At 49.3% G+C, this 26,737-nt stretch overlaps 1 protein-coding gene across 6 annotated transcripts in view; it reads left to right on the plus strand.

Moving 5' to 3' along the window:
- Positions 1–26,737, plus strand: part of Tbx5 (T-box 5) — an 84,765-nt gene that overhangs the window by 54,814 nt on the left and 3,214 nt on the right. For all 6 annotated transcript variants that reach the window (XM_005396561.1, XM_005396563.1, XM_005396558.2 and 3 more), the window contains 2 exons: positions 2,021–2,112; positions 17,894–18,120. In XM_005396561.1, the coding sequence (XP_005396618.1) occupies positions 2,021–2,112; positions 17,894–18,120 (319 nt within the window). The remainder of the gene's footprint in view (positions 1–2,020; positions 2,113–17,893; positions 18,121–26,737) is intronic.

Here is a 26,737-nt window from a genome sequence, read left to right on the forward strand (position 1 = left end):
TGTTTATTATGAAAATGCTCTCATGTGTGCATTTATGTAGTTTATTCTCGGCAGTGCTGAGGCTTAGCTCCAGGGCTATGCAGACCTAGGCAATGCTCTACCGTAGAACTGTGCCCCCAGACACATATAGTGATTTTATGTTCATCATACAGTTGTGGAGTTGGAAGCAAACCTTATAGCACATCTCTTGTAGGACACGGACTATAGCAGATTCCGCATGTGGAACAAACTACAGAGTACATTCGTTAATGATCCTTACTGCAGAGGTTTTAAAGTCCATATACTACTGGGGTAGATGAGATGGCTTTTATTGATACTCAAATATGATGGAATCCGGGGGAAAAAACTGTTCTGATAAATTTTTGGAGACAGGGTCTCATCATGCAGTTCAGTCTGGCCTTGAACTCACTAAGTAGCCCAGGCGGTCCTTGAACTTGCAGCAATCCTCCTGCCTCAACCTCCTGAGTGTTGGGATCACTGGCGTGCATCAGCATGCCTGGCTTAGTTCTATTTTTAATTATCTTTATAGTCTCCTATGAGAGAGAGTGTGTTAGTTTTAGTTCAGTGTTAGATTCTGTTAAATATTTCTCCAAAAGCAACCAATCTCTTCTCTCTCTTTTTTCATTTCTTTTCTTTTTTTCTTTTTTTTTTTTTTTTGAGACAGGGTCTCTCTATACAGTTCAGGCTGGCCTTGAGTTCACTTTGTAGCCCAGACTGGTCTCAAACTCACAACGACCCTCCTGCCTCAGCCTCCGGAGTGCTGGGATTACAGGAATGCACCACCATGTCCAGAGTTACCAGTCTCTTCTCAAAGCCAGGAGAAGGCCGGCTGTGGGGTTAGGGCTCTCAGTGAAAGAGAGAGTAGATATAACCAGTAGAGAGAATTAGATATGCCCATTTTCTTTTCAATGAATGGCAAGTGATTTGAGTTTGTCATATGGAGAGGTGCTATAATATTTCTGGGTAAAATAAATTGCAATAAAGGCAGTTTGATTTAAATTAAAAAAATGAAGCCAATCAGCACACTGTGCTCTATAGCCATGACAGCCATGAGGAGAGGGAACCCTGAATGAGGAGGTTGGAGTTACAATGCCATGGTGTCTGTAACGTGGTTCTACTCGTGAAAACTGAATTCACACTCGACTTTTGGGAAACACTTCCAGCGAACGCCATATGGATGCGCTCTGTCACCTAGACCCGCTACTGTGCACTCACACTAATATCACATGTGTTGATGGTTTAAATTAAAGTGCTGGGCCCGGAACCAAAACAGGCAAAAAGATCCCATTCTGTTGCTGAGCTCTGTCTGTTGCAGTGCTGATTTCTCAGAAAGCGCTTCCTCTTTCCTACCGAGAGAAGGACGGTGCTTTGGAGCCGTGAGATAGTTATCATACGTGTGATCATTGTATGTGTTTGTGTTTCTTTTCTTTTCTTTTCTTTTCTTTTCTTTTCTTTTCTTTTCTTTTCTGGTGTTTATTTTATTGGGCACCATTTTGCACCTGGGCTACAAACTCTCTCCCTGAAACTCTAAGGTGAAGCATGGCGGGGTTTTGGAAAGCAGGAATCAAGATGTTCTTTCTCCAAATGGGATATTACCACCCTGCCAGAGAGTCAGCAACCGTGCCAGGAGACACAATTTTCCAAGGGGGAAGCAGGGCAGTTGTTAAAGCCTAGACTGTGTTTGAAACACAAACACCAAGATTAAAACACACACACACACACACACACACACACACACACACACACACAGGCAAATCCAGCTGGAATAGTGCAGAATATGACTCAAATTAATGAGCAAAATGAATCCAGATTATTTTCCCCTTTTAAATGCAGTTGCATCTAGGATACTCTTCAAAGCCTCCGCTTGAATGGAGTACTAGGTCCGGGTTTGTGACTCTTATTAATCTTCTCTCGCTTGCCCAAGGCCACATTTCTATGACACTTATTATTAGCTCCCGCCTGGAGGTTGTCTTGTAGCAATCAAGTGTCAACACGTGCTCCCTCTCCCTCCTTCCCTCAGATCACGCAGCTGAAGATCGAGAATAACCCCTTCGCCAAAGGCTTCCGGGGCAGCGACGACATGGAGCTGCACAGAATGTCAAGAATGCAAAGGTAGGAAGGTGATCTGCTCGCCTTCTTTTCCACATGTGTTCCCCATGTCCCCCCCCAGCACCCCTGCCACCAGCCTTCCTACGCAAAGAAGGCCAGACACAGAGACAGGGGAGCCTGGGACCCATCCGCACCCTGCTTCCTGTGTGGCTGACCCCTTCAAGCCACCACCTGGAGGGGACCCTTCCAGCAGAGACAGCGTACAGGGCAGATCTGCTTGCTGTATCTACCCAGGGAGCCGAAGCTACACTTTCCTCCGTTCCCTCCGCTGCCTCTCCCACTATGGGCCTCCTTTCTCTTTTCCCTCCCATAAGTCACTGCCGATGAAGGCTTTTCTTTCTGGCAACAACTCTTGGTAAATGAGAGAGAAGTTAATGACTTGATTTCCTGGGGGTGAAATACAGACCAACTTGACACCATATGGTATCCAGGGCACCGAGGGATTGGAAGCTGGTGCTGAAAATTGCTTGGTATTTTTACATATCCTGTGGTCACAGTCGCAGATATGACAGATAGAAAGGGCTGGAGCAAATGAACAGAGTGGGAATTGGGTCTGATTTGAAAGGCTTGAGCAAGTACGGCCAATTTTGTCAAATGTTCTCCTTACCTCTTGATGGGCTTCCAAAGTAACTCTCCATATGGCAGCAGAATTGGAAATAACATCTCCATAGCTTGGATGCCTTGGGCCAAGGGATTTTTTCCTCCCCTCTTCCCACTTTTGGTGGGGTTAGTGTTTCAAAATAAAATGAAGTCATTTAGGATGTTTTTCCTTATGCTTTTTGGAAGACACGAAAAGGGAGCGTCAGGCAGCCAGACAGACACAACCATTCAGAGAGAAGGCAGAGACCAAAGAGAGAGAGAGAAACGCTGCGGCCCTGTGGTCTGAACGTTGGGTTTAGAACTATGTGCTGGGGAGATTATTTTTAGACGGCAGGCTTACCAGATCTAACTCTGCATGCTTTTGAAAAATAAATCGGACCTTGCCTTCAGGTGTGACCGTGTATGGCACACACTTGTGCCTTCCTGGGTTTGTAGTTGGTTTCCCTTTCATGATGGTGGATTCATAAGGTGATTTCTTGTAGCAAAAATAGCCCATTTTCTAAAAATATTATTTAAGACTTTCTTTGTCTGTTCTAAGCATCGACGTTTTGAAACTGACATTAGATTTAGTCCCAGGATCAGTGGAAACAGTGACAACAAAAATCATATAGAGCCGGCCATGGTGGTGCACACCTGTGAGTTCAGCACTCGGGAAGCTGAGGCAGGATGATCCCTGGGAGTTCAAGGCCAACCTGGGCTACATAGTGAGTTCAAGACCAGCCTTAACTGCATAGCAAGACCCTGTCTTAAAAAAAAAATTGCATTTTAGCTGAGAAGGTCCCCAGACTTCTCAGCTTTTGTTCTCGGAGTGTTTAGAATTCCATCTCCTCTGGCAGTTATTTGCCGCGAAGGCTGCTTACTCTTTGCCAAACGATGTCCCAGTCCAGTGGTACGCAGAGGGGACCAGGCTGGGCAGGGAGGGGCTGCCTCCTACTAGCAGCCTGCCACCAAGGGCACTGTCATCGCTCCCTTCTTCTCTCCTTCCGGCAAGGTCAAGGGCAGAGGGATAGTAGATTTACGGGGCCACCTGTCCACCCCCAGCTAACCCATCTCCATGTCTTACTGAGTCCACCTCTTCTGGGGGTTTGGGGTGCAACCCAGGGCCTTGCGCATGCCCCGATCCCACCTTCTGCACACAGCTCAGCCTTGCCCTGCTTTCTGCTGCCAGCCTGCACAGCCCAGCCCCCACCCTCCTCCCCAGCCGCAGCCTCCGGACCGATTTAGCCTGCCTGCTGCCCTCTTCTTGCGACAATCTCCAGGCTGCCGCCAGCCAGACCCTTGGGAAACACACACCGGAGGGGCCACTTCATAGCTGAGAGCTCTTCTGGGGCCGTTCAGGGCCCTTCAGGAGAGGGTCCAGGCTCCTCCTCTTGGCTGACCTCGCTCTTCCCTTCCGAGCCGGCTAGGTCCTAGCTTTGTCCCGCATTCTGTCCCACTGTCTGTCTCACTCTGCTGAAGCACAGGCTCCACACCTGGATGCTTTCCTTGGCTTTTAGCCCCAGCATGCAAGTTCCATCTGCCTCAAGCTCTCTGCAGCTCCTCCCCCGGCTGTGTCCTAACCATTGCTGGTCTCTGTGTTTCCTCCTCCCTCCCAGAAGGCCCCCTGGCCACGGGCAGTACGGTGAGCAGGTGTCTCCTTCCAGGACCTCTCCTGGCTTTCCTGGGCATGCCTAGGTCCCTGCCCTCAGAAACCCATGAGGCAGCTGTCAGACAGGAAGGGAGTCCTAGGCAGGGGATGCACAGGTGAGCATACCTACTCAGACACCTAGGCAGATGCCTCTACTCCCAGTCCTTCCATGATGTCCCTGGGGAAGGCAAGGAGGGAAGTGGCTTTGAGGTCAGATGAGCCCAGGGCCAACCCTGAAGTTGCACTTATCACTATGTGACTTTGGACATACCACTTAACCTTATGGGCCCTCAGTGTGCCCCTCTGTAAAGTGGGCATGAATACATGCAGCCTCCACTTTCTTTAAGAGTAGAGTAAGAAAATGCCTCTGGAGGGCTTGAATCATAGTCCATATTCTATATATTTTTTGAGATGGTCTCACTATGTAGTCTAGGCTGGCCTTAAACTCACTAGGTAGCCCGGGCTGGCTTTGAACTTGTGGCAATGCTCCTGCCTCAGCCTCCTGAATGCTGAGATTACAGGCGTGCCCCACCACACCCAGCTCACAGTCAGTAAAATTGACCCGATCTGGAGGAAAACTCCCTGTCACTGTCAGTTTTGCCCTTGCCCAGAATTTATTTTAGGCCCTTGTCCCCACCCCCCAGGTTGCAGCAGGTAGTGACAAGTGGGGATTGTGGCTCTGCGGACTCAGCCGTGATAGCAGTCAGGCAGGAACGGCAGGCTCCCTGCTAATCTTGCAATCCTGTTTCCTGTCCCCCACACACCCGGTGACAGCTGGCTGGAGGAGACAAGCAGGAGAGGTGAACCTTCCAACCACCGGCACTGGATAGGGGAGCGAGGTGGGGTCTTGAAGGGGTAAGGGCAGTTGTTAAAGTTCACATGAAGAACTCTCGGATCCGCTTGGCAAATGTCTGGGCACTGGGCTCACTCTCTTTGCCCGACTTGACTCTGTTTGGAAAAGGCCGATGATCTCTTAGTTATTTCCCAACACTCATTGACGGTTTCCAGTTACAGAAGCATCTCCACCGTCTATAAAAAACAGGAGAGCCACAGAAAAGCACAAAGGAGAGAATAAAGCCCGCTGAACATCCTGTCTGCAGCTGCCCATGAACATGTGCACCGAGTCTGCTTTAAAAGGCTCCTCTGGGACTTAAAACCACCTCCTGAGAGTCAGCATGTTCTAACTCGTAGTCCCCTGGACTGGTGACAAAGGGCACAATTGTAGACGACACACAAATGCATGGGCATGTTGCTGCTGTGATTTCCTAGATGGTGTTGCTTAGAATGAGACTAAGTTCTTTTTTTTTTTTTTTCAGACAGGGTCTCACTATGCAGTTCAGGCTGGCCTTGAGCTCACTATGTAGCTCAGGCTGGCCTCGAACTTGCAACCATCCTCCTGCCTCAGCCTCCTGAGTGCTGGGATTACAGGCGTGCACCACCATACCCGGCAGTTAAAATGAGACTAAATTCTAAGGAAAGATGGAAAGAAGAAAGAAAGGAAGGGAAGAAGGGAGGTTGGGAGGGAAGAAAGGTAGATTAACTTAAAGCTGATTAAGGGGAAAATAGTAACCACCGAGCCGCAGGCCTGGCCGCAAGTTTTGGTGATATTATCAAGCTGATGTGCAAACAAGAATCTAGCAGATACACATACTAGTGGAACCTCTGAGCCTCCCAGGGTCCCTTGTTTTCATAGGCCTTTTTTTTTTTTCTGGTACCGGGAATCAAACTCACAACCTTGCGCTTGCCAGGCAGGCGCTTTGCCTCTGAGCTAAATCCCCAGCCCCCCATAGGCCATTCTTGTCTTTGAGCTTTACATCAATCACAGAGGCTAAAGACTCTTCCTAGCTGTGGAGGGCGTGGGGCTGGGGTGATCAAGTAGAATCTGCTGGGAAGAGGAGTTCTCTGGGTTGGCGGCAAAGCAGTGTCAGGGCTCTGCACGTCTGGGGCCCTGGGGTTGGGGTCCGATTCTGAACATCTCAGGAAGCCAGCCGGGCGGCACTGTGATGGGGTGCAGTAGGAGCTGCTGTGTGGCATGGAATGCTAGCCATATGGGGACACGGGACAACATCTAGTCCAACTCTCCCCATCACAGAAGGGGAAACTGAGGCCCAGAGACTTAGGTTTTGATCCGTCGGTTTGTCTGCTCAACCAACACCTTTACCAAGGGCTCGCTGTATGCTGGGCACTGGGGGTGAAGACACGAATCAAAGCACACAGGGTGAGGGCCCCTGGATGGAGAGTGGGTCTTGGGTCTGGGGTCCAGGCCACCATCCTGAGGGCCCCGAGGCTCCCCTGCTCCTCTGAGTGTCTGTTCCCCTGTCTGTAAAATGGGGGCTCATGATAGAACCCACCTCAGGGCCCCTGCAAAGACCGAGCGAGGTGACGTTTGTGCCCTGGGGTAAGCATTCCATCACTGGAACACAATAACCCAGAATCAGCTTGGAAAGACGGAGGCTGCCTTTGGCTCTCGGTGCCAGAGGCTTCAGTCCATAGTCACTCGGCCCCGCCGTGCTGGGCCTATGGAGAGGAGCAGGGCAGAAGGGCACAAGCAGGAAGCAGCTCAGCTCATGGTAGCCAGGAAGCCAAGAGAGACAGGAAGGAGTGAGGACTCAGTACCCCCTTCAAGTGACCTCACTTCCTCCAGCCAGGCCCCGCCTCTTAAAGGAACCACCTCCTTCCCAAAGTGTGATGGGCTGGAGAGTACAGTGTGCGTGAACGACGCTGCTGTGTGAAAAGTGACTCCCAAACCTGTGCAAACTGGCTGAGAGGTGCAGGCTCCCAGCCTCGCCCATCTACTCTCTGTGTGCGATGCTAGAGCAGGCCGGCCGACGCAGGTTGTGGTGTGGCCCTAGGCTTTCCCCAGTGCATCTGCAGTCCACAAAGGGCAAGGAGGTGCAGGTGACCTCAGTTCTTCCATAAAGCACTCCGTGGCCATCCAAGTGCCCCCGGGCCCTGTGGTTGCAATCTGCCAGGCCCCTGATGTGCCATACAAACTGCCTGGGCTGCAAAGAAGACCAAGCATTGCTGGGGAGTCTCTGTGTGCCAGTGAAGCGGGAAGTACCTGGAAGATTGGTAGCTTGCTGTGAGCTGTATGTCAGGGATTTGGGAAGTAGCACTCACCTCCTGGGGTGTTGACAGGGTCTACTCATGTGACCCACATTGATCTGGTTCCTGTTGGCGCCTGGCCTGGCAGTCCACCCGGGCATCCACACGTGGCCTTTCTAGCGTGGGATCTCTGGGTATCCATACTCTCATCGGGCAGAATCTTGATGTCCTTTGCCGTCCCTGCCTTGGGAGTCACCAAGCATCACTTGCATTGCATTCTATTAATTGAGCATGTCTCACTCGGATGGTCCAGATTCTAGGAGGAGAACAGGACAAAGATCCTCCTCCCCTAGGAGAAATGTCAAAGACTGGGCCGCTGTGTTTGAAAACTGCCCAGCTCATACAGAAGCATGTAGCCCAGCACCCGGCCTGGACGGATGCTCTGTCGCTGTTAGGTCTTGAGATGTGGTGCGTGTCCTGTGGAAGCCGGATGCCAGGCTGACTGGCCCCGCGCTGTGCAGGTGGTTAAGAGGCAGGGCCTGGTTGTGAGCTGGGTTTCTAAAGGGTGGAGAAGATCCCCTTTCTGGTACATCCATCTGCCTCTCTGATCCTTGTAGCACAAGCCAACCACAGAATTTGAACCAGCCACAGCGAAGGGCATCCCCTTGGAGATTCCTGCTTTTCCTCGTCTGAAATGGCTGTGAGCGACCATACTGCTTGAGCTTCCCATAGCTGAAATGCTCAGGACCAGAAGCATTTTGAATTGGGATTTGAAACATTTTGGCATATTTGCCCATATTGGATCTTAGGGCATTTTAGATTTTGGGGTTAGAGATGCCCCATTTCTGCTTAGGGAGCATTAACATGCTGCCACCTGTAACACCTTGTTGTTTTAGTGGGCTGCTGTGGCATCAGGTAGAGTGGCCCTGGAGCTGGGGTCCCCTGATCTTCACTTGGGCTTGCCTAGAGTTGGAACTGCCCACTCAGAAAGTGGACATGAGAATTGGGAGCCCAGGACATCTTAGCTAGACCAACACTCACCCGATGCTTCTTCCTGGGCCCCAGGTATCGGAGGAGCCTGCACCGCTGCCGCCATGCCCATCCACCTTTGAGGGGCCCAGTATCGCCCCCTCTGCTTGTTCCTCTAGGGTGGGCCAATCTGGATCTAGTTAATGCAAAAGACCCTCTGAAAAAGTCATAATGCAGAAATAGAAAAACATTTCCAGCAATTTCAAAGTCTTCCTGGAACTGGGACCCCTTGAAGGTTAAAATCCTTCCATGGGAGCCTATCCTCTTTTATCCCTTCCTTCCTGATTTTGAATTAATTCTCAGCTCCTGACCACCAAGGATGAATTTTCCAGTGGGAGATTTAGCACACCTGTGTTCTCGTGCTTGTGGTTAAGGGAATCTCGATGCCCGACTAATGAGAGGTGATTTCCAACACCGCATTCTGGAGGCAGCGTGAACCCCCTAACTCGGCTGTCATTGTGCCTGGTGACAGGGCTTCCTCCAGGGGAAGGGGGTGTTTATAGGGAGCAAGAGAGAGGTTGTATTGGGGAAACAGTGGCAGCATAAGTGAAGCTGTAGAGTTGGGGTTTGTCTGAAGGGTTCCATCTCAGATGGAGCCTTATGTCAAGGGCGTGGATGTTCACCCTGACCTTCTCCATGCCACCAAAACCCCTCCCTCCTGCTGCCCGTGCCTGCCACGGTGTCCTCAATTTCCAGAGCACCGGGTTGAGCAATCTTCTCGGCAATGTTTTTCCTGTATCTATTGGTGTATAATTGGCAAAAATTGTGTCCTGTTAAGATGTACCGCAATGTTCTGATGTATGTACACATTGTAAAGCAATCACAGTTCTGCTGCTTGTCACACTGTCACCTTACATAGGTAAGGTTCCCTTTCTTTTCCCTTTCCCTCCTCTCCCCTTCCCTCCTTCTCTTCCTTCCCCTATCTCCTTCCCTCCCTCCCTCCCTTCCTCCCTTTCTTCCTCTCTTCCTTGTGGTATGGGAGATCAAACCTAGTGCCCTTGTACATGCTGACCACACATTCTTTTCTTCTGGGGTAAGAACAGAGATCTACCCTGTTAGCATGTGGCCAGTACTTACCACAGTGCTGTGAACTATACTCCATGCTGTTCTGTGCCTCTCCAGAATGTATTTCTCCTGCAAAACCAGAACTTTGTATTTCTCCACCAACCTCTCCCCCAGCCCCTGACAACCACCATTCCACTCCCTGCTGCAAGGAGCTTGAGGATTTCAGATCTCATGTATGTGTGAGACCATGCCTGGCTCACCTGCCTTAGCGTGTGACCTCCAGGTTCACCCGTGTTGTCTCAAATGAGAAGATTTCTGTCTGTTTCCAGGCTGAGTGGTACTTGATTGTGTGTGCACACTGCATTTTCCTCATCCACTCATCTGCCGGGTTGATTGCGTATCTTACCTGTGGGACTAATATTGCAGTGGGCACAGGGGTGCAAATGTCTTTTCAGTCCTCCGGAATCCATGTCTTTTGGGTAGAGAGGGCCGGGGGCTTGATGGATCCTGTAGTAGTTCTGCTTTTAGCTCTTTGAGGTGCCTCCATTGTGTTTTCCGTGATGGTTGCGCAAACTGTCTTCCCACCAAGAGTGGGCCAGGGTCCCCTTCCCTGCCTCCTCCTCCACACTTGTCTCTGTCGTCAGATGGTGGCCACATCCTAGCAGGTGTAAGCGTTGTCTCCTTCCTCCTGGCTTTGATGTGCCCTTCGCCGAGGAGCAGCGATGCCAGGCATTTCTCCGTACACCCACTGACTGCTTGTGTGTCTCTTCTGAGGGCTGTTTATTCCGCTCCTTAGTCCTTTCAAAAAAACTTATTTCATTTTTTTTGGTGCTGGGGATTGAACCTAGAGCCTCATAAATGCAAAGTGCACTCTTTACCAGTGACTCACACCCCAGAGCCTGCCAGGTAGGGTGGGTTGTTATTACTATTATTGTTATTATTATTATGGTGATTATTATTATTCTGCAGTTGAGTTGTAGGGGTTTCACCCCCCATGTTTGAGCAGCATTTCTCAGACTTTCTGTGGATGTCCAGCGTTCCTGGGAAGCTTGTTGGAAAACACCTTTCCTTGTCTTCTGTGAGGAGATGCTGGGTTATGGCTTTGGGGATGTCAGATGCTGCTGTTTATCACGCTCTCTCTGGCGATGCTAGTGGACATGTCCCCTGGTCACCCTTGGGGTAATCTCTTGGTCCCCAGGAATGAGCAAGCAGGTGGATGTGAGACCTTCTGGAAATCAACCCCTTGGTGGGCTGTTTTATGGAAATGACAACCCTTGTCTTCAGCGCAGAACTTTGAAGGTTAGAATCACCAGCCGTGCCCTCCTCAATGCTTTATTATGAAACACTTAAGACATACAGAAACCATGGAAGAGTTATTCAGTGAAACCCATGTACCTATCACTTAGGTTCTACAATTAGCCTTCTGCTATATATTCGCTCTATCACTGTCTATCCATCCATCCACTCATTGTCCATCCATCCATATTTCCATCTCCCCTTTTGTCCATCCATCCATGCATGCATTCATCCATCCATTTGTCCATCTACTCTTTTTATTTTCATTGGTGGATTTCAAACTAAGTTGCAGACATGAGTACATTTTACTGCTAAACACTTCAGCATGTACACCATGAACTAGGATTCAGTTTTTGCTTGTGACGATTTTTTGGTTAAATTTGCAGGGAGTGGCTTAGGGGCAAATCTTAGGTGCACGCCTCATTTTTTTTTCAGTGCTGGGCATTGAATCTAGGGCCTCCCTCTATCACTGAGCTACACCCTAGGCCCTACACTGCCTGCTTTTTGACAAGTGCACATACTCATGAAACCCAAGCTTCTATCAAAATATAAAACCTTCCCATTGCATTCCCCTCCTCCGTCACTCCTTACCTTCTTCTCCCCAACAGGGGCGATTTTCCAACCGGTTTCCCCTACAGGTTAGATTTGCCTGCTATAGAATTTTATAGAAATGGAACTGTACAGTGTGTTCTCTTCTGTGGAAGGCTTTTTTTCTCCTGGGGAGCCTTTAAAACTCCAAAATGTCCAGGCTTCACCCCAGAACAATGACATCAGACTCTTTGAGGTCAAGCTTAGGCGCCAGTAATTTTTTTAAATCCTGTAGCCGATTATGGTGTCAGCCAACTTTGAAACACCCTCCTCTAGTGAGATTTCTACATCTTTACCCATAGGCTAAGCTCTGACTCCCAGCTACTCCACCTCAGGAATCAATGTCTTACATTAAAATTATATTTTCCTCTGTAGGGTTTTTAAAAAATTTCTTTTGTGGTTAGGAGGGGGATGATAGACTTTTATATTAATACACAGAACATTGAGCATTTATCCAAAAGCAGTGGCAGTAGGGTGTGGTGGTGCATTTGTACTTTGGAAGACTAAGGCAGGAAGATCACAAATTCGAGCCCAGCCTGGGCAACTTGGTAACTTGGCAAGATTCTGTCTCAGAATAAAACTGTTAAGAAAAGGGCTGGGGGTATAGCTCAGTGGTAGAGCCCCCTTGGGTGCTCGCCAACCTCTTTTCTCCAGTACTAGAAAAAAAAAAAGTATTTGCTTTAGTGACGTGGTCAGGATCAGAGGTCACCTGGAGGTCCTTGACTTACTCCTGCAAGACCAGGAGACCCCACATGATCTCCTTCCTTACAAAGAAGGCCTTAGGCAATCCCTCTGAGTAGGAGAAGTGGTTGTCAGGTCATCTAGTCCAGGCCTGTCCAGGCTTCTGTCTTCCAGAAGCCTCCTCTCTACCCACCATGTCACCCTCTCCCCAGAAACCATTGAGAAAAGGTATGGAACTCACACGCTGCTAAACTGGTAACCACCGCCAGTTTTAGGAGACCAAACTACACTGCAAAGCTGTTCAGTTCAGTACTAGCTCCCTGGCGGGTCTTTCTGATGCACAACACCATGAGCTCACGAGCTGTTTAGCTCAAACTGAGCTCTTGGGCCTGGTTTTCCCTCCAGCTGTTTCCCCGGGGGCTCATCGCTCTCCCTTGAGCTGGGGCTTGTTCTCTGCCAGGACTGTTTCCCTCATTCTAGAGCTACCTCTAGCATTAGCTAAAACCCTGTTAGGAATTACCCACCCCTTTTGAGCAGCCTTGGCAGTATAGGCCTCTCCCTAGAAAAATGGGCATGCTGTAAAGATTTGATCTTTGGGGAAGGGGATTAATAGACCTTCTTACAGGGTAAGAATCTGCCAAAATACGATGTGTAGTTTATGAGCTGGCGTTATCAAGCAATGCATCTCCCATCCCACACAGCACTATGAAGTAGCTATTCTTTTTTCTTTTTTTTTTCCTTTTCTTTCTTTCTTTTTTTTTTTAGATTTGGGACAGGGTCTCGCTATGCAGTTCAGGCTGGCCTTGAGCTCACTTTGTAGCCCAGGCTGGTCTCGAACTCGCAACGATCCTCCTGCCTAAGCCTCCCCAGTGCTGGGATTACAGGTGTGCACCACCACGCCCGGCAGAGGTAGCTATTCTTTTACTTCTTTTTTTCCGCAGTGCTGGGGCCTAGCCAGGGGTTCCTGAATGCCAGTCTACAATCACAGCCTTTTTTATTGCTTTATTTTGAGGCAAGTTCTCACTAAATTTCCCAGGCTGGGCTCGAACTTGCAACTCTCCAGCGTCAGCCTCCCAGAGTGCTGGGAATGCAGACCTGCACTGCCTCGCGCCCAGCAATGACAGCTATTCTTCTTATTCCCATTTTACAGACAGGAGAGAGAGAGGCTTGGAGAAAAGAAGAATAAGACATCCAGTGGCCAGATTTGTGGCTGGGTTCTTAAGGACGGGGACAGCAATACGATACCATCTGTAGAGTCTAAACTTGCGTATATTATCTAGAGATTCAGCAGCGAGAGCCCAAAGTCTTAAACCAAAGTTGTCCCAAGTGGTGGGAGAGGTGTCTTGAATTTCTCAGCACTGCTCAGATCTTACAGCCTTGCTGGACCAGGGGCCGGGGCGTTTATATGACCAAGACGCCTCTCCCTGTTCTCCTCAGTGGAATAGGACCAGTCCTATTCTCACCGCTTGCTGGTGCTGTGCGTGGGTGATGGGATTACTAAAAAGCATTCTGCAGACCCAAGGGAACAAGTGACTGTTATTTGCACCAGGCTGACTCCGGCAGGGGGTGCATCCTTCCCGCCCCGGCCATGTCCGCTGTGTTAGAGCAGAGTAACTCCCTCCAGGGTATTGGACTCATACATCAGCCATCAGTTCTCCGGGGAGTGTAGCCCCGCCTCTTTAAATGTGAGTGACAGATTAAAGTGCTAGGGGGAAGAGGAATTTGCTGCAGGAGAACAGGGAATTTATGGTCCTCAGCTTGCCCCGGCGCATTGCTGCGGCCATTTGAAAACGTCTGCCAGAAATTGGGTAAGCGTCACCCGGGGAAAACAAAACAGAAAGGCCCCCGCCCCGCCCGCGACCCGCCGCCACCTGCTCCCGTGAAAAGGCCAATTGAGGCGGCAGCGGTGGAAAACGTCCTCCAGGGGCCGTTCCTTAGCTGGCGGCCGGCTGAGGACGCAGTTTGGCGGTGAGTTTCAGTATTCCCTTGTAATGTTTTACAACCCAGACGCCATGACAATGGCGTCATTCACTGCCCCCGCTCATGAGGAACAGAACGCGACAGGCGGCCGAGCCGGGGAGAACACAGGTCCTCCGGTCCTGCCTGTGTCCGGGGACGGATCAGAGCTCGTCGGTCCATGGTGAAGCCAGCCTCTGGCTCGGTTGTCCCCAGCATGCTTTGCACATCGGGGTGGTTGTGTTTGCCAAACAGTTGGTGTGTGGGCAGTGGTATTATCAAGTCTAAGTCGGGGGATGGGAGCTTTGGGATGGGACTGCCTCTGAGCTGTGCGATCTGGGGCAGGTGGCATAACCTCTCTGAGCTTGACTTTTTTTTTTTTTTTTAATCTCTAAAGAAAGTCTAGTCATACACCTGAACTGAGGTCCTTTCCAGGATCAGATAAAGGAAAACAACACAGTGGCTGGTACATGCAGAGGACTTTAAAGAACAAAGTGCAGGAAGCAGAGGAGTGGAAAGGACGTGGACGGTGACCAGGAGGATGGAACCAGCTCCTGGGGCTCCCTGTTTTGGCAGTAACTGCTGAAGCTGTGCAGAGGGAAACAGTATACCTGCACTTCACAAAGATTTCATCTGTAGGGACAGGACACTCACAGGGCTGGTTGATTGCTCACCCCTGTTACCCATCCTCGGTGAAACAAGCAAGCAGACAGCACCCTGCTGGGGTGTGATGCTGGCGTTCCCTTCCCGGTGCTCCGCCCTCTTGCTGCATGGAGAGGTCCCTGCCCCCCCTCTGCTCCTGTTTGACACCTGTCAGATGGGCTTGGAATGCAGCATTTTAGGCATTAAACAAGAGGCTCCTGGTGGGTGGGCGGCAGAGAGGAGGTTCCGAGCTCTTTAGAGGGAGCAGGCTGCGAGGATGCCTGGCTGTTGGGATAATATTGCTTCCCCACTCCTGGGAGTGTCAGCAATCAAGAGGCGGGCTTGGCTTTTCCAGTGAGTAATTTTGCAATTTGGCAGTGCTGGACCGGAGAATTCCACCGAGTCCATTGATACATTCTCTTGTAAATTCCCTCAGCCAACATATTTTGGGGATTATTTTCTTTAATTAAAAGGAATAACCATCCCCATTAAAAATATAAAACCAAAAGACATTTTCCCCTTCCTCTTGGAACTCTGACAGCCCAGTACTTGACCTAAACTGACCCAAATAGAATTACCAGTGAGATTTGACAACTTCTGTAGTGTTTTATTATTATTACAATTTCTCTTGTTCTTTTTTTTTTTCCATTACGTAGCTTGAACTGCAAAGCCAGAGCTGTAAAGCTAATTTCATTCCTTTCAGCCTGCTGCCCCAGGGGGACACGCGGGCTAGCGGGGTGACTCTGGATGGCTCCAGCTGCAGTCTGAGATGGCACATGCCGTAGGGAAGCTTGGCTGGGGACCCCTGGGTGTCGAGAGGGCGTCTGCAGTCTCGTGGAAACTTGGCAGACACCGTGTGTCCCTTGCTGGCTGTTCTGACTCCCTTTCACATGACAGGCAAAGGCAAGGACAGAGGGTGGGGATGGCTGTGCCTCTGAGGATAGGTGAGGGGAGTCATATGCCCCAAGTCCCTGCTCCCCTAAAAGCATATTGTACTTTAGAATTGAAAAAGAGCAATCAGGAGATGTACAGGTATAATTCAGTGTAATTTAAGGACGATTAGGCTGGAATTCTGGCTGTGTACTTTGCTAGTTCTGTCACCTTGGAAAAATTGATTAATTTCCTCAGGCCTCAGTTTTCTAATCTGTAAAGTGGGGATGCAAGGATCCTAACTTCAGAGGGTCACAGAACAGAAGAAATGGGGCCAGGCATAGTGGTGCACACCTGTAATTCCAGCATTCAGGAGGCTGAGGCAGGAGGATCACCAGGAGTCCGAGGCCAGCCTGAGGTACAAAGAGAGACCTTGTTTCAAACAAACATAGAAGAAGGGAATAGGCCCATGTGGCAACCTTCAGGATGTTTTTTGTGGAGCTCATTACACATTAGATAATGTCAGGTATACCGTTTAATAGGTAATATTAATTAATACCCTTTAATAGGTAATATTTTAATTGCCTTATAGGAACTATAGTTAGTACCATGAGCTTATGATTTCATAGATATCATTGCTTATAGTGAGGTTAAACTCATTTGGATACAAATTTAATTTAAAAAAATGTATATGTTAAGCCATGAATGGTGGTGGGCACCTGTAACCCAGCCTTCTGGGAGGCTGAGGCAGGAAGATTACAAGTTTGAGCTCAGACCAGGCAAATTAGTGACTTAACAAAACCATGCCTCAAATAAAATAAGATAAAATTGAGCCCAGGGTCTTTACACTGAGCCACATCGCCAGCCCTGCAAAAAACGAAAAAAAAAAAGTTAAAGAATATTTGGTTATAGGTGATGACCAAAATCACGACTGACTGAAGTCTGGGACTTCCTGGACTTCCTGATACTCTCTGGCAGTGTGGAGCCCAGGGGGCAATTCTTAGAATAAAACGATGAATTGTCTGAAATAAAGTACATAGGTTGTGAAGGAAACCAGTTGTGGGGAGGCGTGGCTATGAAGATGTTCAGAGTGGCTGGAGCGCTGGATCCTGCACTCTGTAAATGCTCTGCCAGTCTCTCTGCCATCCGTGAAGGTTGACCCTGCGCATGCTGCTTGCGGGACCGGAAGTTGGCTCTGTCTCACTGCGTACCCCAGGCTATGTTTTCTGTCTTCTTTGTCCTTCTTTCTCCCTTTCTCTTTCTTTCTATCTCTCTTTCTCTCTTGCTCTTTCTCTCTCAAACCATAGCAGCAGTGACTGTGATGCCCATTTAGTGAGCACTTATGATGAGCTGCGTGCATTTCTGAGTCTTTTACACTCAGCTCATCCTGAAAAACTCTTCTACAGACAGAAAGTGGAGCCGTGGGGAAACTAAGCACTTCAGTGGCAACGTGGACAGTAGCCTCAAAAGGAAAGTCTAAGACACAGCCAGAATCGGCCCAAATTAGAGAGACCTAAGGCCACATGTGACCTTCTATGTGGTCAGCCACTTTTAGGCAAAGACTTCATCACTTTTTAAAGACAGGTGCATATCCCGGTGTGATGGTGCACACCTATAATCCCAGCACTCAGGAAGCTGAGGCAGAAGGATTGCTGTGAGTTCAAGGCCAGCCTGAACTACATAGCGAGACCCTGTCTCAAAAAAAACCAAAGAAACAAAATCCAAAAATAAAGACAGGTGCATAGAGGTTGAATTTAAATAACTGCCCAATTTATCTTGCTTTTTTTCTTTTTCTGAGACAGGGTTTCACTATGCAGTTCAGGCTGGCCTTAACCCACTTTATAGCCCAGGGTAGCCTCAGACAAAAAGTGGTTCTCCTGCCTCAGCCTCCCAAGTGCTGGGATTGCAGGTATATACCACTATATCTAGTTTATTTAGTTTTTTGTTTGTTTGTGAGACAGGGTCTCACTATGTAGTCCAGGCTGTCCTTAAACTCATTATGTAGCCCAGGATGACCTCCAACTCATAATATTTCTGCCTCAGCCTCCTGAATGCTAGGATCACAGGTGTGGATCACCATGCTTGGCTTTCATCTAGCTTTTGACTTAGGGAATTCAAAGACATAGGGACTAGGTGGAAATATCTCCAAATGGCATTGGTAGTCAAGTGGGATTCCTAACTGGGGTGCTCTCCTGCCTTACTGTCTGTGTACAGAACTCTTCCTAGAGCTGCTTGCATAATGTATAAGGCATGAAAAGTTAGTGCCCTGATACAGATCCACAGCATATGACACACACGAGGTAACTGCGTCACTTTTCTCATCCAAGATCTCTTATTTTTCATCCCCTGACCTTTCTGGTGGCTGTATTTGATGTGTGGCTCAGCCCGTGGGAGGATCTGTACAAGCACACTGATACTCATGATTCTCTGTCTTCTCGCTTGCAGTAAAGAGTATCCTGTGGTCCCCAGGAGCACAGTGAGGCAAAAAGTGGCCTCCAACCACAGCCCTTTCAGCAGTGAGCCCCGAGCTCTCTCCACGTCCTCCAACTTGGGGTCCCAGTACCAGTGTGAGAACGGCGTCTCCGGCCCCTCCCAGGACCTTCTGCCCCCGCCCAACCCGTACCCGCTGCCTCAGGAGCACGGGCAGATCTACCACTGCACCAAGAGGAAAGGTGAGCGTGCTCCTGACCCAGTGCTTCCTCCCAGCAGCTTCTGTCCCTTTCTGGGGTGGGGGCAGGTGATGTTGAGGTCTCCACTGATGATCAGAAATTCAAAGCATATGACGAAGACAAGAGATTCCCTGATACAGTCCTCTTAATTCTGGTCTCTTTCTTGTGGAAAACCTACATGAAATATTCATATCTGTTTTACTTAGTCACGCAAGCGTGCATGCACATACTTCATGCACACACACATAGCAACACATGCACATGCACACACACTCAGAAAAATCTTTACTTTGGTGGCACACACACATTCAGAGAAGTAAGTTGTGTGTGTGTGTGTGTGTGTGTGTGTGTGTGTGTCTAAGGATTGAACCCAGGGGCTCTGTACTAAACCCTTAGCCCTTTTTTTAAAATTTTTCATTATAAGATAAAATCTCATGTTTCTAGGCTGGCCTTGAATGTATGGTCCTCCTGCCCCAACCTGAGTAGCTGGGATTATAGGCATGCACCACTGTGTCCAGCAAAATAGGTTTTTTTGAGAAACTTTTAATACAGATGACATCATATAACATACATTTTGCAACTTCCTTTTCTTGTTGTTGTTTTTTAACTTCCAGTTGTGGGGTACTTTGGGTGCTGGGATTGGACCCAGGGCCTTGTGCTTGCTAAGCATGTGCTCTACCACTGAGCAACACCTCCACCGAGGTTCATGTCTTAGATCTGTTTGCATAGCCCTTGATCTGCTTTGGTCTTGCTAACTGCTGGAGACAAGTTACTGAAAGGATGCAAAAGATGAAGCAGCTTTGCTTTGCCTTCCACTGTTTTCTTGGTCCAATGAAATCGGACGATTTTCCCTTAAGTCATCTGAGCCCAAAGGGGTGATATCAAAAAAGCAAAAATAGTAGCAGCTCCTTTTGGGAGCCAGAATCAAAGGGCCCGGCACAGCAGGGAGTTGGATTTGGCCATTTGAAGGCTTTCCTGGTACAGACTGGCCCCGTGGGGAGGAGGGCAGAGGCAGGGAGGCCACAGAGAGCCGGCTGTGCTACTGCCTCCCTCCCTGGGGGACTCCAGGCCTTCAGCTTCTGAGCCTAGGATTCCCCGCTCCGTAAACAGTGCTGGGTTCCCCAGGGCACCTGATTCCTGATCAGCGCTGTCTAGGTGGTAGCTGCGGTAAGCAGTAGGTGACAGACAATCACTGTGGACATTAGGTCCCAGGAGGAAGTGAAGAGATGGCTGTGGTCTCAGAATCAGTCGGGGTGCCCTATATTTGGCGATTGGGAATTTCTATATGGACAAATTGCTTAAACTCAGAGTCCAGAGAGAGAGAGATGAAAAAAAAGAGAGAGAGAGGGAGAGGGGGAGGGAGAGGGAGAGGGAGAAGGAAATGGAGAGAAAGACTGGAAATTTGGGCTCCTGGTAGGACTTTTCTCATAGGCTTGGTATGAAGTCTTCCTAGAATCCTGTTGGCTCAGAGTCCATCAGTATGCAGTCGCTGTTTTGCTCTGAAAGGCCCGAATCTAAGTCTTTAGTGTGGCCCGTTGGATCTCGCAACCCCAGCAGGCACACAACGCCTTTGCGTAACTGGGGGACCGAGCCCGGACCTTTAGAAAAAATCACCCACTTCCAGCGCCAGCGGCAAAGGCTTTGTTTTGAATCCCCCAGGGCTGAGTTGCACAGGAAAGTAACATAGCTTGACTGTTTGACATTTACCTGTCTTGGGCTTTGCTTTTCGATTTGTTTTTTCAATCCTGGGCATGGAACCCAGGGCACTGTGCATGCTGGGCACTGTACCGCTGAGCTCCCACCCAGCCCCCACCCTGGATCAGAAGGAGGGATAGCTGTCCGTCACGGGTCCTAGCAGGGCTGGGAGCTGACCTGGGTGACTCCTGACCTCTGTCTCCACCTCTTGGATCTTGAAGGCCTGAACAATATCACCCGAACAGCCCCCCGACCCAACTCCCAGCACATCCACAGCTGGATGGGCTGGAGACCAGATGCCTGCAAACATGTATGTCCCTCTGGGGGGGCGGGGGGTCCCCCGGAATGCATGTCCTGCCCAGAGATCCTGCTTTATGTTACCCTGAAGGTGCCTTTCCTTCGTCCCAAAGCCTCTCAACAACGCTGCTCAGTGGGTGCTGCTATTAACAGCTGTACAGATCGGAAACGGGCTCAGAAAGGATGTGGTTCTTCCTCTTCTGTTTTTTGGAGATTGAACCCAGGGCGTTCACACTGAGCTGCACCCGCCGGCCCTTTTTACCTTTTACTTGGAGACAGGGTCTGGCTAAGTTGCCCAGACTGGGCTTGCACTTGCTGTCATCCCAGAGTGCTGGAATTACAGGCCTGTGCCACCATGCTCTGCTTCAACTTTATCCCTTTTTTTTTGAAATGGGAACCGAACTCATGACCTCACACTTGCCAGGCAGGTGATGCGCCACTGACCCGTCTCCCGGGCCCTCGTTGGTGGTTCTTGAAAGTGGAATTCAAACCCAAATCTGGTTCAAACAGGTTTGCAAACAGGGTAGCCCGCGCCCTTAACCACTATCCCACTTTGTCTCCGATTCCCTTGCTTCTCGGCTCCACCCTCAAAATTACGCCTTGCACGGAAGATCTGCTTTGGAGCCTGGGTGAAGTGTGCGGATGGTGAGCTCACCAGGTTTGAATTAGGGAGCTCTGTTTATTAAATTGATGCCAGACCGAAAGTAAGGGAGGAGGAAGTTAAGAAGAATCAAAGCGCGTTTCAGGTCAGCGTTTACAGTGGCGTCCTGCGAATGCCTTTCGGGAGGCTGCACGGGGGAAGTTTCAGGTCTGAGGCTGATAGAACTGTTTGATTATGAGAGCGGTAGGTTTTCCCAGGGCGCCTGCAGGATCCTCACATGAACTCATAGTCAACTGTGTGGCCATTGGCGGGGCTGGAGTTGGTGGCTGGTTTGTTGCGGAAATAATCACAGTTGCTGCTACTCTGCAGCTGTGTGACTGTGGGTGCGCTGCTTCGCCTCTCTGGGCCAAGAGGAGGAAAACAACAGTGTCCACCTTTAGGGTTGTGGCGAGATGACCTGAGCCACATGAAAGCAGCGGAGCATCAGATGAGGAAGATCATGGGAGAATTGGAGCTGCCACCTGGGCAGAGGAGGAGCTGGCTGGGGGTCAGCAAAAGCCTGGGCTGCAGGACCCGAGCACGGGGAGAGAGGTGGGGAGTGCAGCCCTCGAGAAAGGCAGGCGTAGCCCTAGAGGACATTTTCACTGAGGCGTGCAGATGTCACCCTGGTCCTGGTGAGCAGCTGTTGGCGGAGGAAACGGCCTGGACGCTCCAGGACTAGGTTTTCGTCTTGGAAGTGGTCACTTTGCTGTGATGTAGGGACCCATGTCCCATGTCATGGACACCAGAGACCCATGCGGAGGCTGGTGCAGGCTCTGAGGTGTGAGATGTGGAGGAGAGGTCAGAGATGCGAGTGCAGTCAGGACCAGGACGCAGTGACTGGCTGGAGATACAGAGGGGAAGAATTGTCCCCTTTTTTCCCGAATCCGGAAACTGAAGCTTGGACAGGTCGAGGGACCTGGCTGGTTGGTGGCCAGGGCTGAGCCTCCCTCCAGAGCCTGTGGATGTGGGGTGCTTGGGGTGTGCACCTTGGAGAAGGCCTTTTGCCCATCTCACCTCCCTCTGCCCCCTAAAGAAAGCTTCCGGTGACAGGCAACACGCCAGCCAAACCCTATGTGTCGTGCTCGAGAAAGGACAACAAACAGCAATTCATCATCAGCCTCCACGCTGTACAGTGATAAGGAATCAGCAGAGGTTTCCTTCCAGCTTGGGATCCCGCGAAGTGATAACTCCGTGGGTGGTTCCCCCTGGTCCCTGCCCGCACGGCTGGCTATCTACTTCCCCTCATTGTCTGTCTCCTCTCCCGCCAGCCCAGGAGCCAGGCCCGGAGAAGTGTCAAAGGGTGAGCGGGCCAGGGGCCGCTTTCGTGTTTGGACTCCGCTGTCTCCAAACTATCTCTCCCGATGGATTGAGTCAGAAAAGCTGGGAAGGTCTTTTATCAATGTCATTCAATCAAACCCAGGACTCGGGGCCTGGGAGAGCACTTGTTTGTCTGTCTTCCCCCTGCAGCCCTGACTCTTACCCCCTCCCATTAGCGTTGAAATGTCATCCAAATAAGGATTGGAGCCAAGACACTTATAAACCTGGATATTCTGAGGGAAGGGGCGGTAGATGCTGGGAAGGGCTGTGCAGCCTGCATTTTCTCAGTGCTGTGCATTTTTAAAAAGCAGTTTCTCATTCTTTCCTACCCTGGGTCCTCGCTGCAGCTTTTGAGCTGGGGGAAATGCCCTCACCCCCATTTTGCATGGGGCAGAGGACTGAAAGCTGAGGTTAGACTCTGAAGGTGCATGCTGAATTCATCACATAAATATTTACTGAGCACTTACTATGTCCTAGGCACTATGCTTGGTGCTTGGGGGTAAGCAGAGGACCAGGAAGAAAGGCCCTCAACCCTCAAAACACTTTCTCCCTGGGGGAGAAAGATAGTAAGTCAGCAAAGGCATTTAATGATTGCAGATAGGGCTGAGGTGATACTTCAAGCAGTCTTTTTCTTTTTTCTTGTTCTTTTGGCAGTGCTGGGGCTGGACCAGGCCCTCATGCAGGCTAGGCAAGTATTCTTCCATTAAGCCTGAACCAGACTCTTTTGATTGCTAATTGGGGTTCTTCCTATAGTATCATTCCTATCATTCCCATTTTAATCTAAGTGCTAGGAGCATAGGATCACACACTCACAACTCATCCATCCAGTCCATCTGTCCATCCACCCATCCATCCATCCATCTATCCATCTGTGCATCCATTCCATCCGTCCATCCATCCATCCATCCATCCATTCCATCCATCCATCCATTCCATCCATCCATCCATCCATCCATCCATCCATGCATCCATCCATCCATTCCATCCATCCATCCATCCATCCATCCATCCATCCATTCCATCCATCCATCCATGCATCCATCCATCCATTCCATCCATCCATCCATCCATCCATTCCATCCATCCATCCATCCATCCATCCATCCATCCATTCCATCCATCCATCCATCCATCCATCCATCCATCCATTCCATCCATCCATCCATCTATGCATCAATTCCACCCATCCATCCACCCATCCACCCATCCATCCATCCATCTGTCTACCCATCCATAAGGGTCAAGGGTTACTACCTTGCCATGTTGGCTGAGCATGTTGAGTTACACGAAAATAGAAGCCCTGGAGCCATCTGTCAGAAAGAGCACTGTTTTGTGAGTCAGAAAGCCCAAGTTAGAGCCATCCTTCTAACTCGTTGAAGGTCACTTAGCTGGAGAGTGGCCGCTCATCACTCAGGCTCCAGGGTCTCTGTCCACGAGACTTGCAAAAGTCTTTCATCCACGTGAACTCAGCCTGCCAGGGAAATGACCCATTTGAGGATTGTGAGCATATTTGCTTAATGGGATTAGTGATTTGAAAGGATCTCTGTGAGGCTTCCAAGCTCTGGAATCCACCCAAATACCCCCAAGTGCTAGGTGACCTTCGAGAGCCAGCTGTCCAGTATCCCAAGGGAGAAAACAGGGAACACGAAGTAGACCCGGAATATTTGGATAGATAAGGTTGGAACCAAGAGATTTTAAAGCTCTGTGCCCACGTACCGTGCCAGGAAGATGGACAGAAACTGGAGTGTACTTAGTATTTATTATCTCAATTAAACCCCGCAAGAAATTTGGGTTTTATTTCCACTTACAGTCAAGAAATGAGATTGCAAGGGTGCAGTAATTCATCTAGCAGGCATCAGAGCCGTAACTCTGTGCCTTAGAATCTGTGTTCTGGAGTCATCACTAAAAATCCCTTTATCCAGAAGCAAAACCATCTGAGAACATCCAGGAGACCAGCACTTTTCATAGTGCTCTGCTGGGATGGGTGGTCAGAGTCAAGAACATCCCTGTTATCTGTGAGACTCGGTTGGGGTCAGAGCAACTGGCCGCTTTTCTATTTTGGTGATACCATAAATCAAACCCAGGGCCTTCACACTGAGCTACATTCCCAGCTCTTTGGTTATTTAGAAACAGGGTTCTGCTAAAAAACTAAGTTGCCCAGGCTGGGCTTGAACTTGCCATCCTTCTGCCTCAGCCCCAGGGTGTTAGGATTGCAGGTGTGCACTGCCATGCCTGGCTTAATACACACTTTCTTTTTTTTTTTTTTTGGTACTGGGAATCGAACTCAGGACCTTGCGCTTGCCAGGCAGGCGCTTGTGCCACTGAGCTATATCCCCAACCCTTAATACACACTTTCTGAAGCTGAGTGGTAGACTCATCTCAGAAGCCTTGACCCTTGATCACAACTCCTTCCCCAGCCGCGGAAGCTAATTAGAAAAAAGAAGAAGAAGTCAAAATCAACACAGAGATCCTATCCAGAGCGTTGCTCGTGACCAACCCGAAACTTGGATCCTTGCTTTGGAATTTCTTTCTAATGTGACGAGGACCGAGAGGAATGGGAGAAGGCTCAGGATCTGCTTTCATCAATAAACCACACTGAGTTTTTCTTAGTGCTCTGCATCAGATCTTTGGGATATTAAAGACTGGAATGCATAATTTTACGATTTTCCAAAATGTGTTCCGGCCTTTTTCTTATTATTCTCCGTTTTTGACTTGTAACAAATCTGGAAAGGGATCAGAAACTTGAGAATGGCTAGCTTGCCTTGTTTTTTTTCTCTTGCCAGCGGTACCCTGCAGCTGTACTTTCTGTTATTGAAAAGGGGAACGCCCTGGTTAAACAATAATAATAAAAAAACCTCCAAAGGTTACGAGTCCAGCTACGATGGAAACATTCAGATTTATGGATCTGGTGGGTGGAAGGGAGAATGGAAGGAAAAGGATGGAGAAGGACTCAGCATGGACACGAACAAGCCCAATGTGGCAATGTATTGAAGACACCAACACAACACCGCTTTGAAATGGGTGGCCACTCGCTCATCTGGATGTCTTCAAACATCTGGATGGTTGGCATGCTGTGGATAGAACACCTGGAATAGTGACTGCATTTTTCTTTTTCTTTTTTTGTACAAATTTTTGGGTATCCTATGGGTCCCAGATGTGTCCAAGAAAGTCCAGCAAAAAATAAACTTGCATGCTGGGAGCGGAGGATGTGCACCAAGGATCATGTCTGCGTTGCTCACCATGCTGTCTCTGGCTCCTGCACAATACCTTGCACTTGGTAGGAGCTTAATAGATATCTGCTGGTGATTGGGGGAGAGGCACTGGATAGTAGAGAACTAGACAGCTGGAAGCAAGGTGTGGAGAGCAAAGGAAGTCAGCTTGGCTTTGAATCCAGCCTCCAGTCCTGCCCTGCCATGTGACCTTGAGCAACTCATCTCTCTGTGCTTCACATTCTGCCTCTGAGAAATTCCCCTGGAGGAATTGCTGTGAGGCTTCAGTGGACTCACTTAGTAGGTGCTCAATAAATAACAGCTATTAATTTTTCCTCCCATTATGTAGTATGCTGTTCTGCCTTCATGACTATTGGCTATCCTAGTGAGTTGGACAGAAGCTCCATTTTCTTTGCACCCCTCAAAGATTTTCTTTCTGTCTTTCTTTCTTTCTTTCTTTCTTTCTTTCTTTCTTTCTTTCCTTCCCTCCCCTCCTCCTGCCCTTCCCCTCCACCTCCCACTCCTTTCCTCTCTCCCTTCCTTTTTTTGTACTGCTGGGGATGGATCACAAATGCTAACCAAGTGCTCTACCGCTGAGCTCCAGACATGATTTCCTAACATTTATTGATGAGGAAAGAAAGCCTTTAGTTTGGAGGGTCAAATTCCAGCTAAGGAAGGAACGTGTGTTGAGTTTGCACCTTGGTATTTATCCCAGGCATTACATTCCCAAAGGAAACAGTGGGAGGGGTCATCAGGACTTAACTCTTCGCTCTGCTGTGAGCTTGACGGGCAGGTTGTCTTTGCAGTAAGAGCTGCTCTCCGTGGTGGGGGTCAGGGGAGTCAGACACTGCACCTTCTTTAGACTCTCATCACCCAGTGAGGTTAGAAATGACCGAGATGAGTCTGTGAAGGTAGAGGCCATGCAGGGATCACACAGACATTGAGTAAGGAACTAGCTGCAAGTCCTGGTATGTCTAGGCACCTTGACTTGGAGGCTGGGCCTTGTGGAATTCTCAAGCCCCTGGAGTGGTGTAAAAAACTGTGTGTGTGTGAATACAATTTCCAAAATATCATGTTATGGTGTATTTTTCTAGGAGACAGCCCAGCACTGCACTTTTGATAGTTTCTGAAGTGGCCAGTCACTCCAAAGTGTGAAGGAAATCACTCCTTCAGAGGTGGAACTAGATCCACTACTCTCCACCAGGAACTGACTAGTGTGTAGAGGAAGGGACTTGCTTTGCCAGGAATGAATAACACATTAGTTTGCACAGAGTCAACAAATATTAACTGTGTACCTGCTTGCATATGGCATCAGGGAAGGGGATTCATTCAGGATCCCATCCCTTTGTCCATTTGCCCGTTCATCCATCCACCCATTTATTATCCTCCCATCCGTTTGCCCTTCCATCCACCCATCCACTCATCCATCCATCCATCCATCCACCCATCCATCCACACA

This window comes from Chinchilla lanigera, unplaced genomic scaffold (assembly GCF_000276665.1).
Source record: "Chinchilla lanigera isolate Chin_1 unplaced genomic scaffold, ChiLan1.0 scaffold00054, whole genome shotgun sequence".
NCBI lineage: Eukaryota > Metazoa > Chordata > Mammalia > Rodentia > Chinchillidae > Chinchilla > Chinchilla lanigera.